Source organism: Miniopterus schreibersii, assembly GCF_964146895.1.
Source record: "Miniopterus schreibersii genome assembly, chromosome: 2".
Classification (NCBI taxonomy): Eukaryota; Metazoa; Chordata; class Mammalia; order Chiroptera; family Miniopteridae; genus Miniopterus; species Miniopterus schreibersii.
The window spans coordinates 72,197,342-72,213,725 of NC_138102.1; the positions used below are offsets into that span (position 1 = coordinate 72,197,342).

The 16,384-nt window shown below is 44.3% G+C and overlaps 1 protein-coding gene across 8 annotated transcripts in view; it reads right to left on the reverse strand.

Annotated features, from left to right (window-relative positions):
* ENOX1 (ecto-NOX disulfide-thiol exchanger 1) overlaps positions 1–16,384 on the reverse strand; it is a 540,681-nt gene that overhangs the window by 134,340 nt on the left and 389,957 nt on the right. For all 8 annotated transcript variants that reach the window (XM_081130691.1, XM_081130692.1, XM_081130693.1 and 5 more), the window contains 2 exons: positions 13,668–13,901; positions 3,546–3,758 (listed from right to left, as the gene is read on the reverse strand). In XM_081130691.1, coding sequence (XP_080986817.1) covers positions 3,546–3,758; positions 13,668–13,901 — 447 coding nt within the window. The remainder of the gene's footprint in view (positions 1–3,545; positions 3,759–13,667; positions 13,902–16,384) is intronic.

Genomic DNA, 16,384 nt, shown 5'->3' on the forward strand with positions numbered 1-16,384 from the left:
GTTCTAACACCAAAGCCAAACTGCTTCTCAAGGTTCCTGGAAACTCCTGACCTCACTGTTTCAGGCTTCCTTTCTGCCTTCCCTCCAATTTACTCACTCATTCCCTCCCTCGGCACCAAGCATCTGTTGCATTTCTATGTTCCAGACACTTGATATAGACTGATGACTAAGAGAAACATGTCATTTCCTTTGTGATGCTTGTTAAAATAATCAGACATATCACTAAATCATTACACACTTTGATAAGTGTTCCAAGGGACCCAGTAAGATGCAGTGATGGCGAACCCACAGAAGAGGGTGGATCAGAAAGACCTCTCTAAATGAGTGACCTTTCAGCCAAGACCTAAAGGAGGAGGAAGGCTCAAGCCTGCAAAGAGTGGGGGGAAGAGCACATCAGGCAGAGGGAACAGATGTGCAAAGGCTCCGAGGTGGGAGGCAGCTGTGAAGGGCTCAGCAGGAAGGATGACGCATAGCGAGGCAGGGAAGCCCGACGTGGAAGAAGCAGGCATGGAGAGCTTTTTAAGTTAGGGAGAGAGAATATTACTTAACCGTGAAATGGGAAGCTACTCAGGAATTTCAGTGGGGAATGTATGATCTGAACTACATCAGATAATGTGTGAAAAGTTGCCTGCACTGGGGTAAAAGTGAAAAGGAAGGAAGCACAGGGGTGGGCAAAAGTAGAATTTACAGTTGTTCGTGTGGGAAAATGCATAATACAAGAATGAGCTGTGTTTCATGTACTCACAACTGTAACCCTACTTTTGCCCACCCTAACGTGTATAGCAGAAACTGCCAAATGCCCCCATTAGCCGTTCTCCCCTTCCTCCTTACTATGAGAACTCCAATTTAATTCTGGAGAGCAAAGGGCCCAGTCAAAAAAGTGTATTTCCCATTTTCTTTGAAGATAGTCAAGGCCACATGTAATAATTCTGCAGTGAGACATAAGTGAAAGTCTGCTGGAGCTCTTTGGGCAAGCTTTGCTTTCTTGCTCTAAAGTTTTCCTTTTTTCCTCTTTTTCTTATGTGATTCCAGTGTGTGTGTGCGTGTGTGTGTGTGTGATGGCAGGAGCAATAGCAGTCACCTTAGACAATCATCTAGGAAAAGCAACTGCAGAGAAACTCAGGCTTGACAGCCTTGAACCACTGAACTGGTGCTGACAAACACCGGACTCTGGATTTTACTGTGTGTGTGACAAGAAAAACTCCATTTATTTAAGATAGCTTGGTATGGTCTTCTGTTCCTCACAGGCTGACGCGGTATCTAATTGACACACCCGCTGTTATCGTGTTCAGGCACCTGCACTGAGTGGTGGCAGTTAAAATGGAGAAAAGTGGGCCTATTTGAAGGTGGAAATATTGGGACTCCCTGACAGTCTAGACGTGGGGCTAGTGGTGGGAGATGGTGGGCATAAAAATTATAAAATTTTGGCTTGAGAATTTAATAAAATGGGAAGGTAGATCCAGAGAGGAACAGGTTTGAAAATTAAAAGCAAGAAGTCAGTTTTTGATATTTTACAGTTGATGCATCTATGAGAGTAATCTCCACTCCTGTGGCTTCCATGAGATGGGATTTCCCTCCAGAATTCCTGGTCCAGCTCCAGCCCTTCATTCTCTCCCTCTCAGCCACAGAGTGAAGCACCGGCCTGGAGAGACGCTCATTCCCACTGGGCCCTTCCCGTGCACCTACAGGTGCAGACTCCAGGGGAAGAGGCCTGTGGGCTTCAGTGCTGCCTGTGGCCAGATGCTCAGGCCGTCAGGAAGCCCATTATCCATTATTGCTGCAGATCTCCACCTCATTTTCCAATTTTGGCTTTTCTCAGTAATGAAACGCTGAGGTTTGGATCTTCACACACTAGATTACTTTGGCTCTCAGTGCTTTCAACTAGATCAGCCTATACCTGTAGCATGTTAGGCGGGCACACCACATTCTTTCAGCCACGTGTTGCGGCCTTGTTTTAATAGGTGCTTCTTTCAACAGATATTGCCAAAGAAAACTAAACTCCCCCCCTTTCCTAATACTTGGCTGCCTTGGTCTTCATTGTTAGAGTCAAGGGTTCAGTCTTCCCTGCCAGGAGGGACTGTAAACTGCACAGGAATGACAATTTACTTAGAATGGATGCCAGTGATCATTCTATTATTCAGGCATTTGGCTTCTTGCCATAACTTTACAGGAACTGTATTATTAGAATTGTGTGGCTTTTCCCTCTCTCTTTTCTCTCCATCACTAATTCACCCTTTCCTTCCTCTACCCACTAATGCATTCTTTGCTTCCCTCCTTTGAAAGGTGGTATCAATATTAGTGTTCTTTATCCTATCCCTAGTGACCCTACCCTCGGAACTGCTGGACATTCACAGCTGGGTAAAGGACCATTCCCCACGACTGGGGAATCTGGCTAAGGTGGTCTGATAGTGGCCTGTATGACACAGCAGCTCTGTTTTCCTATTCCTTTTGTAAAAGGACAGGTGTCCCAGGTTGGTCTCATACTGGATATTTGGTCACTTACCAGAGTTTGGGAGTTTCTGAGATAATATTTTATGCTGCTACAAAAACGATCTTTTGACAACAAAGTCATATAAAACACATTTACACATAAGATTCTGGTTTTTCCTGCCCTTCTCTCTTCCCATCCTAACAGATTTATTATCCCTTTGGTTTACACTGATGAAAGAGGTGCTAGGCATTTAGCACATTATGGCATTGACAGTTAACACTTATTTCCAGAATGAATATGTAAATTACACATGTCACCCTCCCGTGTGAGACCCTGCACCTGGTGTGGACCGGAGCACAGCATTGTTACCATGTCATTCCGTGGCTTTTACCCAGCAAGGAGACATCAGCAGCTGGGGTGCATTATGCCGCTGTGACAGTAACTACAGACACAGATATAGTGCCCATAAAAAAATATACGCCCCTTTTTTTGAATAGAGCCTTGGGTAATTACCCTGACGATTGTTCTATGAGAAAGCCCCATTTACACTCCTTCATCACTTTAGGCTACGGACATGAAACATCACCAGCAGTAAGTGGTTAAGGCAGTTTGCTTTCCAAGTGAAGAAAGGACAAGAAACAACTACTGCAGAAAAGTCTCTGCTCCTGAGTTGCCCGTGTTGACAGTCAAAAGCTCACCTCAAATAAAGGATCCTGAGGAGGAGTGTTTTCTGACCGTACGGTACCTTCTTCCTAAACAGAGCCCAAGGACAATGTGCTCGGGGTCTCTTCCTACTGTCAGCACTAGGAGGACACGCGGGGGGTGACAGCCCGCAGGCCCGGGGCGGGGGGGGGGGGGGGGGGGGGGGGGGGGGCTGGGTGTCCTGAGGAAAAGCTACAGAAACGTTGCTCACCTTGAGAAGTAAGCTCTCAGGGCAGGTCCGTGTTCCGCCAAGTTGCCACAGAACATGAACTAGGTTGTGACGCTCGCCATTCGATATGGAGCAAAATGGGAAACCATTGAACTACTTACCCCCAAATGAAAAAGAATAAAACGAATACAAAAGAAAAGGGAAAATCACGACAAGACAGATGGCCCCCGAAATCTTACTTACATTGGGTGAGGATTCCGGTGAGGGCATTTTTAAAGTTCTCCTTGGCCTCCTCCATCTCCTGCTCGTGCGTGGCTTTCTCGTTCATCAGCCGGCGGACGTGGCTGTTGGCCGACTGCACCATGGAGTAGAACTGGTTGGCCGATCGCCGGTTCACTTCGCCTCGCTCGATCCAGGACAGCAGCACCGTGATGGCCTCCGAGAACTTGCTGTCGTCTGGAAACGGAAAACCGCCAAGGACAAATCACGCCACGGCAAGAAAACACGCTCGGCGTGGGCTCCTCTCAAAAGGCAGAGCGCGGCCCAACCTGATGGGCTCGTTTTCCGAATTTGACAGATTGGTTCTCCCGAGACTAACCGTTCTGTCATCACTTAGCTTCTCCTTTCCCACCAAACTCCCTGGCATCCTAGACACACGGGAAACAAAGGGACATCCATCCTTCTCATCTGCCAATTGCTGAGCCCAGTTTTACACCCGTCCTGGGCATTCTTTGTAATTTGACACAATTTCATTCTTCCTCCAAACCTCGATTTCTCTTTCTTAAGTCTAGGTAAAAAACCATTAGCCCCATTCATTTCTTTACTCTTTCATCAGAAGTAATTATCCAGCAATACCAGTTTTTTGACTTACAGAATCAGCTGGGTTAGTGTCAAACTGTGGACAACAGATTAAATTACTTTAAAACCAGTTGTAATATAAGATATTGTTCTTGAGGTCGTAGCAGGAAGTCAAGTCCTGTTCTACTACAGTTCAAAACTATTTTCATTTTAGGTTTAGTATAACATTTTATTAGGCTGAAAAATAGAATATTCCCTTGTTTTCAACAAAAGAGGACCTGGGTAGTCAGTATTTGCCTGGGAAGGCTCTGAAAACCTATTTAACCTGGTTTAAGGCATGTATGTGGTGGGGGAGGGGGAGGGGAGTGGGGAATGAGGTTCTGCTGGTGAATGTGTGATAAAGTTTATTTCAAAGAAAAGAAATAGACTTGCCTGTTTGGAAATGGTTGCTGGAACAGACCTGTGTTGTATGGCTTGGAGGTGGAGAAAAAGCACGTTTGAAGGTGATTAAGTTAATTAGAACTGGAAGTTATATGTCAGTTATTACAACATTAATCGGCCCTACTGCTGAAGGCTCATTCATATTTTCCAGGCAAGCTTACAAGGAGGGGACTTTCACTGGTATTTTTCTACCCCTGGAAAACGTGATTTAAGAAAAATATTCTACGTTTTTCAAGTAAACTGGATAGAGTCTGAATTCTAAAAATAAGGAGCAAAATTAGAAGATTCAGATTCTTACTCATTTGACAACTACTGAGCCCCTACTATGTTCCCTCCACTGAGGAATATCAGAGACATCCTCATGCGTTGTGCATGTGTGTGTATGCATGCAGCATATGTTATTATATAGTGTGTATATACTGTGTACTCATCCTATATACACATATACACACATAGACACATACATATATACACTCCAGATGAACAGATAGAGGATGATTCATATTTTGTAAAGGAGTTTTATTTTATTTTTTTCTCCAGATGTTTTGGAGTCAACTATTGTTAGAATTTTACCCATCACGCAAAACCTGCATTTGTGGAGTGCTTTGTGAACAGAGTGCTGTAGAAATATTGTGAGTACCTTTGTTCCCAGAGGCCCCCTCCCAGACAGGGTACAACTGCACTGCTGTGGCTGTTGCTTGCCCGGGAGGTACACACACTGCATGAAGGGGTAATCAGCCTAACCAGTGCGCGTGGAGTGTGCTCTGCCTTCTCCAGGAGAGAAGCAGCTATGATCAAGGTGCTATCGCTCTGCCACCATCCAGGCCCTCCCCTGCGGTGGCAGAGGCAGTCTGGGCTGGGGGATCAATGCTCTTTTTCTGTGCACACCTGCCCCCTCTTCCCTGGTACTTTTGCCAGAGGAGATAACTGGCCTGGGGAATGCCCACAGGGCACCCTGCGAGTGAAAGACTCACATTTTCTTAAAAATCTCAACCCACAGGGACAGAACACACTTGTTCAGCATCTTAGCTGGCTCATACGATTTTGTTAACTCTGGAATTTCAGTCTAAGTTCAGCCCTCAGTGAACTTCAGCTGCAATGGTTTCTTATCTCATTTTGGGGACCTGAGCGGCTTGTATAAGATAAAATCCATCATACAACTGAACATTACGTTCAGGCCATGGAGAGGCCCATAATTTAGCCTTATGTTTGTGAGAGACCCAATGCAACCATTACAGTCAGAATAAATTTTGCCTTCCTCACACTCTCTACCTCTCTCCTTACCAATATATGTTAGGAGAATGGACCTCCAAAAAGACAGCAGAAATAAACCTAATGCTTATAAGAAATTTTTTTTTGTCTCAAAAAATAACAAAAAAAGAGAACAACGATTTCATGTACCATTTTTCCCCTCGGCTATGACTTTCATCTCTACGTAATACAAAGAAAGAAAAATCCTCAACATTTCTGTTATGGAGCCTACAAGGAGAGAGAAAGCAACACTGTTCCATCTTTCTTTCCCTCACAAACTGGTAGATTTTTCTCTCTTGCTTGTGGTCACTCAGTTTATAAATATTCTAATTTACTGTTAGGAAGAAAATATATGTTTGCTTGAATTGTCTAAAAACCAAATTTTATTGTTCTTTACCCCTAGACCTAGAGCATAAGCTCATGAGCAGATTGTAGCTAGCTGACTGTTTTCAGAAAGAGAAACAGCATTCTTAGGAGTAGGCAACTGCAAATATGCAATTTAAAAAGTAAGTAGGAAAGAGACTTTCTAACATTTTAACCAATAATAGTAGACAGAATCCCATTAGCTTAAAAGAAGTATATAGTTTTGAAGATTCCCAATTTCACCCTCATTTCTGAACTTTCTGAAACTGGCAGGCCGATGTATGACTGCTATACTGACATTCAAATTAAATGTAAAAAAATTAGGGCACAATTGGTAGGTCCAGTCAACATCTGTCAGAAGTGACTTTATATTAACCAAGATTAGGGTGGTAACTCTCTGAATAGCTACCGAGGTATACTGGGAATGGTCATTTTTCTATATTTAACTGTTTTCAATACCTAACTGTTTTTAATATCTATCTGTTTTCAATATCTAAACTGAATTTTGCATTACTGGAAAAATCACTGAAAAACAGAAAACAATATAAACTAAATGGTTTAGACTGCAGCATTATTAAAGCTCTTCATGTGGAAAGAAATTAACAGTGCTCATAAAAATTGCATCAGACGCACTTAAGAATTCCAACTACGCTCTGTGAACATGTTTAGGCAGAGCTCTGAACATGGGTGCAGTTTAGAAACTAGAGGGTGCAGATGTGCTTGTTCCGCAGTAAGAATTCGGAAAATTGGTACAGTATTATGAAGTGACTATGAGCATTTTCTTATTAAAAATTGCCCAATGTTTTCTAATCAGGGTCGCACCTGGGTTTACCTCAGTGTTTTATCCCTTAATTTGTACTTTCCCCTTCCACCCATCCTCCCATCTCTGTCACACTCCTTTGTTAGACACCTGGCCTGCCTCCCTGCTTCTGCATGTGCTATGCACACACCCTGGGCCCTCACACTCTCGGTCCACCTGGCTGTCAGGTTCCAGATTCAGCCTAAGTGTCTTTCATAAAAGAGACTTTTTTGTAACCCTAAGATGAATTAGGTGCCCCTTTGCTATGTTTCCACAACTCCCTACATATCCTGCTATTAAAGTATTAGTCACTCTGTAGAATAATTGCTGGTTTATGGATCTGTCTCCAGTTTTAAGAGGCTAATATGAGAATAAAACTTCCGGGGAAAAAAATTCAGTCTGCTGGTTACTCTTGAGTTTTTCCCTTTGAAGTCTATCTACAGGGTGAGGCACAAGTAGGTTTATAGTTGTTTGTATAGAAAATAATATAATTGATAAATAATGCAAGAATAAATTCTGTGTTTTGCATACTCACAACTGTAAACCTACTTTTGCCCCACCCTGTATATTTCATTATACCATATTTCTAATAGATTTGCAGTGGTCAGCACTAGAAAGCACCAAAAAGTTGGGAAACATCAGCTGTTAATAAGCATTTTAATTTCATGATAAAGAGTATTTTCACATTGCCTATCAGAGATAAATGCTCTTATGGCAGTTAAGCTGGCTGATTCTTTTATCTTTCAGGCCTCTGAGGTCATTACTATTGGCCTTAAAAGTTAAGGGTGATGTCAGATAATCACACAGAAGCACAGCCTCTACAGCAAGGCATTAACCAGATAATCAAATGGCTCAAAAATCTTTTTGAAAGTATTTTTAATTCTGAGAAGGTGATAACCATTTTTAGCTTTGTGGGGACTAAATAATAAATATGGTGATTATCTATCATACTTCACTACGTGAATCCATACCCATCTGATTTCATTCCTGGTTACTTCAGACTTTGTCAACCTCCTTCCCTTTCCCTTTCTCCCATGTTTATTGAGCACCTGGCACATGGTAGGCATTAAAAAACTTGCATATGGATAAATCTTTGGTATTCAAAGACCACAAGCATGAACCTCCTTTGGGAGCTTGTTTGAAAATGCAGATTCTCCTTCCGATGCAGAATCTGCATTTTCTTCCAGGTAATTCATATGCGCTGGGAGCAGCACAGGGAGAAATTGCTCAATGAAAGCCAGGGAACTGGATGGGAGCTCATCTAAATTGAGAGATAATGAGAACCTGAAATGGAAAATTGCAGCTGGGATATTGGAGGATATTGAAAAGACCTGATGTGTTTCTTAGGAGCTTTGTGAATCCCTGTCCCCAAACTCCCCAACCCACCTAAAGAATAGCTGCTTAAACATCTGTCATCCACATCCTGGAAGAAAAAAATGTGAAAAAAAAGTCAAAAACTTGGAAATGGGCATAGAGGTTACTGCAGATCCTTTCAATGGATTGCTGGGCACGGACCAGAGGATCCTCTCCAGAGTCCCCTGGGTTATTTGATTCTACAGGGGTGTGAACCTTAATTGCCTTTGACTAAGCTATTTTACAATGTGGTAGGGACAGAACATAAATTGTAGGAAACTGATAACAATGCAAATAATTCTTCTCTATAAACAATGCAAATGAATTTTTGTCCAGTAGGAAATATAAATAAATATTTATAAAGCAAATTCTTTTTTGAACCAGTTTTACCTTCTTACTGATTCCCTCATTAATTAAAGAGTTAAATAAAATCATTGGTACATGTTCATTTAATATTTGTAAGGCAGTCATGATTTCACTGCCATAGTGTACTTTAGTACCCAGAGAACTGCAAACTCCGCAAGGCCAGGGCCCAGGCTGCAGTCACATCTGAAACCACAGGGTGCAGCACAGACCCCAGGACTCAGCAGGTGGGCACTTGGTGACCTTTAATCAAACTGATGTCCAGTTAATAAAGTGGGAAAGGAATCAAACTGCTAAGTAGCTTTTTCTCCCCACTTTGTGTGCAGAGGACGATCTGGCCCTGAATTTTAGAACAGCACCTGGATAAAAGTCAGGCGGTGAACAATGAATATGGAAACATTGGTGGCTGAAGTATCCTTAACTATGGCTGGGTCTATAAAGGAGTAACAGGAGGGGAGATTCCAGGTTTGAACACAATGTATTGAAAATGAGAAAAAAAGGGAAGACATTCTACAACACTTTTGTTTTCAAAGACATGGGGTCACACAGACGTGTACACACACTCACACACACATGCACACACACACGCACACACACACAATGTCATTGATTTCTGGCTCCTGTGGTAGCTGGAAGTAGTTCACAGTGTTCAGACACATATTGATGCATGGAGAGTTGGAAACCCAGGATGGCCAAAACTGCTACTACCACATTCATAAAATTTCACTGGTTCCCCACACCATGGACATTCCTAAACAAGTCTCCATTTTCTGGCTGCTCAATTAATCATCAAAAGGGGTAGTATCTTACCTTTCCTCCAAATCATGGATAGCATAAAAGGCTGTATACATAGTTAGTATTCCTCACTACCCCCAAAGCACACATGCGCACACATACACAATATCCCTAATTAATTAGTACCTGTAAAAATACGAAAACTAAGCGGGGGCAATATGAAAACGCACTGGTTTTTCCCGCTTTGGGGTCAAGCAAAATGTTTCTAAATGAAATGGCCTATCTCCCCTCTATGAAGATCAGTAATGCTTGAAGAAGTGATTCACAAACAGGCTCCTGTGCCCTCAGAAGGAAGCATGGCTTTTAGCTAATGGACCTTCCATTGGCTAATACTATTATCGATTTTTATGCTCTTAGATTCACAAACACTGGCAGCCATCTCAGCACAATGCTGGCACCACATCCACCCTTTCTCCCCCTAGCAGGCAGACACTGGGCCATGCTGTATGCAGTAGGAGTCCAGTCCTCTGGAGATTATGGATGTTGATCCCAGGAAGATGGAACTCCTGATGGCAGATCAGAAAATCCCACGGGCACTGCTTGCCAAGCTTTGTCAAAACTTCACCTGATGCACAGAAAAAGCTCTTCATTTCATCACATAAAGATTATGAGCAGCTTTCCAAAGCGGGGAAAATACACTAAAACTTTTAAATGGCTTTTGCTCGGAGAGATCCTCAGTGAATTAGGATATAATCTCCTCACTGTCTGATCAATGTCTTCCTTCCACAGTCCAAACACAGGGTTCCTCCAGGGGTGGATGGTCTGTGTTAGACACACTGAAATTCATTATCTTGTCTGCCTGGGCTACTGTTTCCAATAAAGTGTAATTATGGTGTTATTGAGCTCCTTCTCACTTTCTCAAAGCCATGCTATAAACTTTGGTCCGAGAGCACTTCCCAGTCAGTCTTCATTAAGTTGAATTGTCTCAGAACAATGTCTACTTAATCAGCAGGGTGCCTGCTAATTTCTTTTTTAGAATTTATATCAACGTAACAGACACTGGAGCTTCATGCCTTAGACACTACACAGTTACAACTCAATGTTTCTTCTGACTTCAGGAGGCCCGTGGCCACTGAATGCAGGGTTACCTGGTCCCTGAAGATTCCCATCTCACCTCTACTGGCCAGGTGGGGTGCCTATCTCCCGCAGGGACAGCACCCAGCACTTCCCACCTGCAATAGTGGAAGTAGAGTGCTGTGTCAATTGCCTCTATCACTTAAGAAACTATGTGAGGCAGAGGCTTGTATCCTGTTTTTCCCCCCCGCAGCACTCAGCACAAAGTCAGGCATATGGTAAAGAGCTCTGCAAATACTCATGGAGTGACTGCAATGATGGATGAGTGCACTCCACTTCCCTAACTTCTGGTCATGGGTCATGCCTGGTAGCACTGTTGGCCAGAAATGCAACATGCTCATAGATCCAAATTGCTAAGAAACAGAAAGGAATTTGTTTACTCAGCATCTATTATGTGCATAGTTTTAGCACGGAGCAGGATATCAAAGGCCTTGTGGGTTGTAATGAAGACTTGGCCTATACTGATTTTGTTGGATAAAGCTGATTTGCAAAAAGAAAATTGTAAGAATAAACAAGTATGATTTAAAAAATGGGGAAAATATTTGTAATAAACATAAGATAGTAAGATTTCTCCAGGGAGAATAAAAACCTCCAATTAGATATTTTCAGATTGCATTTCCACCTCTTTCTGACCTAGGCTTCTTTACCTTAGGTCTTGACTGCATTTTATATCCCCGTATCAATGAAATTATTTTCAGGGAAACAGTTTCCTTGGCTCCTCCTGTCTGGCTTTGCAGCATTATGAGGAGCATGAGTGGATTTTCTATCTGAGGCAACCAATTTCCTAAGCAATTAAATGCTGTTTATATTCCAAACTCTGTGCTTGGGTTGAAATCGTCAAGCTTGATATTACCTGACTATTGCCTAAGATGTATCCCCAGCTAGTTCATTCTACTGTAACTGCCATCTATTAAAATTTCCAATCTGTTCTCTCTCAAGGGATCACACAGTACTTGGTAAAGGTGCAGCTTCTAAATTCTGCAAATTATACTCATATATATATAAATATATATATTTGAAATGGCAAGGTTTGCAAATTACTTTACCAAACTGACATCCCAATCTGTTATCCTCTAACAGGAAAGGTAATGCCATGTTCCTCTTACATGCACAGATATTCTGTGTTGTTTCCTTAAAAATAACATAATGTACATGCTAAACTTTCGTGAAATTCCTCCATGAGGTCACAGAATCAAGGTGCTAGTTTTTGTCATTTCTAGGAGTGGACACGACAGAAGCTGATAACTATAGAATGTACTGGATATGAAAGAAAAAAACTCTTTGTCCCCAACTCAACATTCCTGGTTGAGGGTGTCGCTCTCTCTCTTTCGGGCCACTTATTACGGCTTCGAGTCTGAATGGCAAAGTGAGAGGATACACTTACATTTTATAGGCTTTTTATTAGAGGGCTAGCCATGGCCTCTGTGTTACAATGGGGCATTTCAGTGGCAGCTGCAGTTTACTAGGGGTTCCCAAGCCCTGAACTGGGAATGAGGGCTACAAGCAGAAGTCTTTTTTGTTTAAAATTCTTTTTTTTTAAGCATAGAATGTCAACTTCGTATCTTTTGAAAATAGGATTTGGGCAGTTTTTCATACATTTCCTTTAGTGAAAACATCAAATCCACTTTACAGACAGCCAAGCAATAAACTAGCTTTGCTCTAAAATACTCAAAGGACCAATTACATCTCTCCTCTCATAAGAAACCATCAATGGCTTATGGAATAAACCCCAACCCCAGTGGCAGCCTTCAGGGCCCCAGCCTGCTTTTAGAGTTTCACTTTGCTCTATAAACTTCGGACAGCAGGCAGGCCGCATGGCTTTCTCCTCCAGTGTCAATTCCTCTCTGCTTGCTTCCTTCATCTGTATTCCTAAGGCTCCAGCCTCCAACTAGAATGTGTTTATGCCCATTCTTTTTGTGAGAAAAAAAATCTTGTGTACCCTGCAAAGTTCAAATTCTGCCTCCTCCTCTCTGAAGACTTCCTTGACACCTTCAGCAACATTATCGGCAAGCATTCCTGAGTTCTCAAAGCCTGTTGCTCACACCTTGGACAATCATGTCATTGGCTTTGTATTACCATTAACCATTTATTTGTAGACACCTCTGTGTGACCAGCTACTGTGACCTATGTATTCTCATTAAAACCCAACATGCCTGCCCGGCCCACGTGGTTCAGCAGTTGAGCATCAACCTATGATCCAGAAGATCAAGGGTTTGATTCTCCGTTGGGGACATGCCGGGGTTGCGGGCTTGATCCCCAGTAGGGGGCGTGCAGGAGGCAGAAGATCAATGACTCATCATTGATGTTTCTATCTCTCTCTCCCTCTCCCTTCCTCTCTCTGAAATCAATAAAGACATATCTAAAAAAAAAAAAAATAATAGAAAAACCTTAAATTGGATACAAAAAGATCATTAAAAAAAACACACACACCAAAAAAACAAACACACCCGACATGCCCAATGACTTGAGGACAGATTATAAAATGCTCTGATGCTACTCATGTCACACAAGTTTGATTAGTAATAGCAAAAACTTCACATACACACACAATTCAAATTTCAAGACCTGGCCCCTCCCCAATCCCCTGCAGTTCCCTGGGGCCGGTGATAAAGCCTCCCTGTCTCTCTCTCGTCGCATCAAACACGGGAGAGGAGCGCAGAAAGCATCTGAACTAGTGAAACACACACGCTTCTAGCCCTGACTACCCTGTAGGCGCGAGGCGGGCCCTTCGGCTCCGGCTCTGCGTTTCCCCTCTGTCCCCCAGGACCCCAGCGCGGGGCGTCTGCGCGGAGGGCAGCCGCGTTGCAGGGTCTGGAGCGGGTGCAGGCGCCGCCCGACCCGCCCGCCCAGCTCCTTCCACCCCAGCAGACGGCAGGGGCCTGCTTTGGGGCCGAAGCTGACGACTCCTCTGCCCCTCTGTCGGGGAGGCTGTAGGGTGAGCGCCCAGACACCCCCAGGGGGCGGTGGCGAGGGCGCTGGAAAAGGGCGGCACGGAGGCCCGCGGCGCGCGCTCCCCGGTCCCTCCCGGCGCAGGAACTCGGCCCCGCGGGAACGGGAGACGCAGGCGCTTCCCTGCGGGCGGCGGGGGGCGACCGCCAGGGCGCGGGGCGCGGCGGCGCGCAGCCTACCTTTCAGCTTCTCGGCCAGCAGCGCGGCCTCGTGCTCCGAGTAGTGCATGATGGCGGGCGGCGAGGGTGGCCGCAGCCGGTCCTCCTCCAGCTTGCGCCGGTGCCGCTCCTCGCGGGCGCGCATCCGCTGCTTGCACTCCCACTCGTAGAAGTCGTCCCTGGCCTGCGCGAAGTCCACGTGGAGGCGGCCCGAGTCCTTCTTGTCGGTGCTGGACCCTAGCCGCATCCGGTAACCTGGAACCAAGGGAGAGGCTGGTGACGGGCACCGTCCACGCGGCACCGCTGGGTCCCGGCCCTCGCTCAAGGCGCACTAAGCGAGCTCTCGGGGATTTCTCTGCCCTTGCAGAGGACACCCTTTGCCATCGGAAGCGGGAGGAAGATAGCCTTGGCCCCTGTAACCGGAAGCACTGCCAAGTCAAGGTCATCGCAGATTTGGGGATAAACCACTGCGGAGAGGTGTCTTAGAGGGTCTGCTACGCGTTTGCAGGCCAGTGTTACCAAGAGGATGACCCCAAGAGCCCGGGCACTTAGGCTAACTCCTTCTTCCCCCTGGCTTCCAGGAAGCTCAAAAACAAATTTGACACATAGGGTTGTTGGTTTCGTTTTTGTTCCCTCTACCTTTTTTATGGCTTTGATTTTATATTTTCAATTTACTGTAACTCTATTGCATAAACTCTCTTAAATTCTTTTTAGAAAGAGATGGAGTAGGAGTAAATAAAGAGTATCTATGATATTTATAGAGATCTACAAAGTAAATTCCACAACACCTCACTCACACTCTATCACTTCATTCTCCTAGAAAATGCTGCTGCTCAATTCTCTCTCGGCAGCTGCAAAAGGCACAATTACCAAGGCAATTTTGCAATGCTGTTTTATTTCCACTTATCCTCTGGGGCACACAGGAGAATATTTTACCTTCAATCAAGAGGCCTTGCCACTGTCTTCCTTAGCGCCCTGCAGCAGCTCATCTGGCATGCAGCACCGCACAAATTGTCTGTGCAATCTTTGAAGTCCACAGGAGCCAACATGAGAGCCCAGAGCTAGACCAAAAAATGGGCCTGCAAATCTTTGGGGGATTTACTGTGAGCTATCCAACTTCCAAAGATTGTGAGCAGAAACTTGATCTGAGAAATCAACAGCAACAGAACTGAAACCAGACAGCCAGCCAAACTTCAAATGAGGAAGACTTGGCTTTGAGGTTGCTCTTCAGTTTGGGGTACTCAGAATTTAAAAACATAAATTCAGGTCCCAGCACGATCACGGCTGTCAGGGGCTGCCAGAGGAGAGAGCAAACGAAGCACTTTTGCTGTGTAGGGGCTTTGCAAATAAGACACCACTGTGAAATGCTAGGCTACACTGTGCTGATGTTCAAGATCTTGTGGTAGATCTCAATGGATTATTGTAGCATTTTGGGTTGAAACTCAGCTGAAAATCCCTGTAAAGGCTGACTTCTCCCCAGTAGGGCACTTCACGCGTTTGAAAAGTTACAAATATGAAACAGATCTCACATCTGATTCCATTATGACCTTCTTACACCTAGGTTTCAAAGGTGTTATCTAAAAATGGAAAGACTTAACAGTGCCTACCAAAACGCAAACATCTGATCACAGACAAGCAGAATTAACTCTAAAGCAGAGTGTATCTTGGTTGTGGGCTGTGGAAATTTAACAAATCTGCAGGCAGGCCACAGTGATATATACATAACAGCTGAGCAGGCAGGGAGACTTGAGACTGGCCAGTATCCCAACTGGCTAAGCAACTTTCCTTTGCTCATGCTGAGAGCATTGCTTTTCAGACATTTCTGGTTCCAAAAAGCACACTCTCTTTCACCAAAACCTCCTCATTAAGGCTTTAAAAGACAATCTGATGAGGATGAGTCTAAAATTAGCTTGACCTTCAGATGTGAACCCGGACCTAAAATTAGACAAGCCTTCCATCTGGGCTCAGGCTTGCAGGAGCTCACACGCAGGAGGAGCAGCCTTCCCTCCTTCCTGTCCCTCAAATTAATCCGCCTTTCAGATCTTCCAGGGACGGATGCTGCAGCCTCCACAGGGCAGCAGAAGCACAGCTGGGAGATGCCCATGCACCCAGGCAGGGAGGCTGGAGGGAAGGCCTTTGCTGTAGGTTCCTCCTGTCTCAAAAGGAAGGGCAGACCTTCCTCAAGGAGCCATGGCTGAGAAGCAGGATCAGGGTCCAAATGGAAAAAATCATAACATCAAGGCATAAATAAAGGAGAACCTTCCACCTTCCTACCTTTGGGCCTGTTCATCTTCGGCGATGTCTTATGGGGTTTCTGACTGTCTAAACATTATGCTGTGTTGGTGTTAAAGCACCTTTGGTCTACTCTAACCCTCTCATTTATTCAGATGGGGTAAAGTAATAGTTTTTATTGGTAGAGCTGTGATTAGAACCCATGTCCTGAGAACCAATTCAGTTCTTCTTTATCATCATCAGGATATTTGTGTTAAAAACAAACATTTACATGCTGAATGGTTCCTATGTTTCGGGTGCCCTGCTCAGCATGTAATATCCATTATTTTTATTTGGTCCTCATAAGAGTCTATGAGGTAGTACTGTCACTATCTCGATTTTGCAGATGAGGGAAAGGAGTCTCAGAAGGAGGTTATCTTGCCCAAGGCATGTGAAGCCCAGTTCCAGGCACTCAACAGAGTCCCCAACTGTCTGAGGATCACTCTGAGGCTATAGCTCAAGAATAT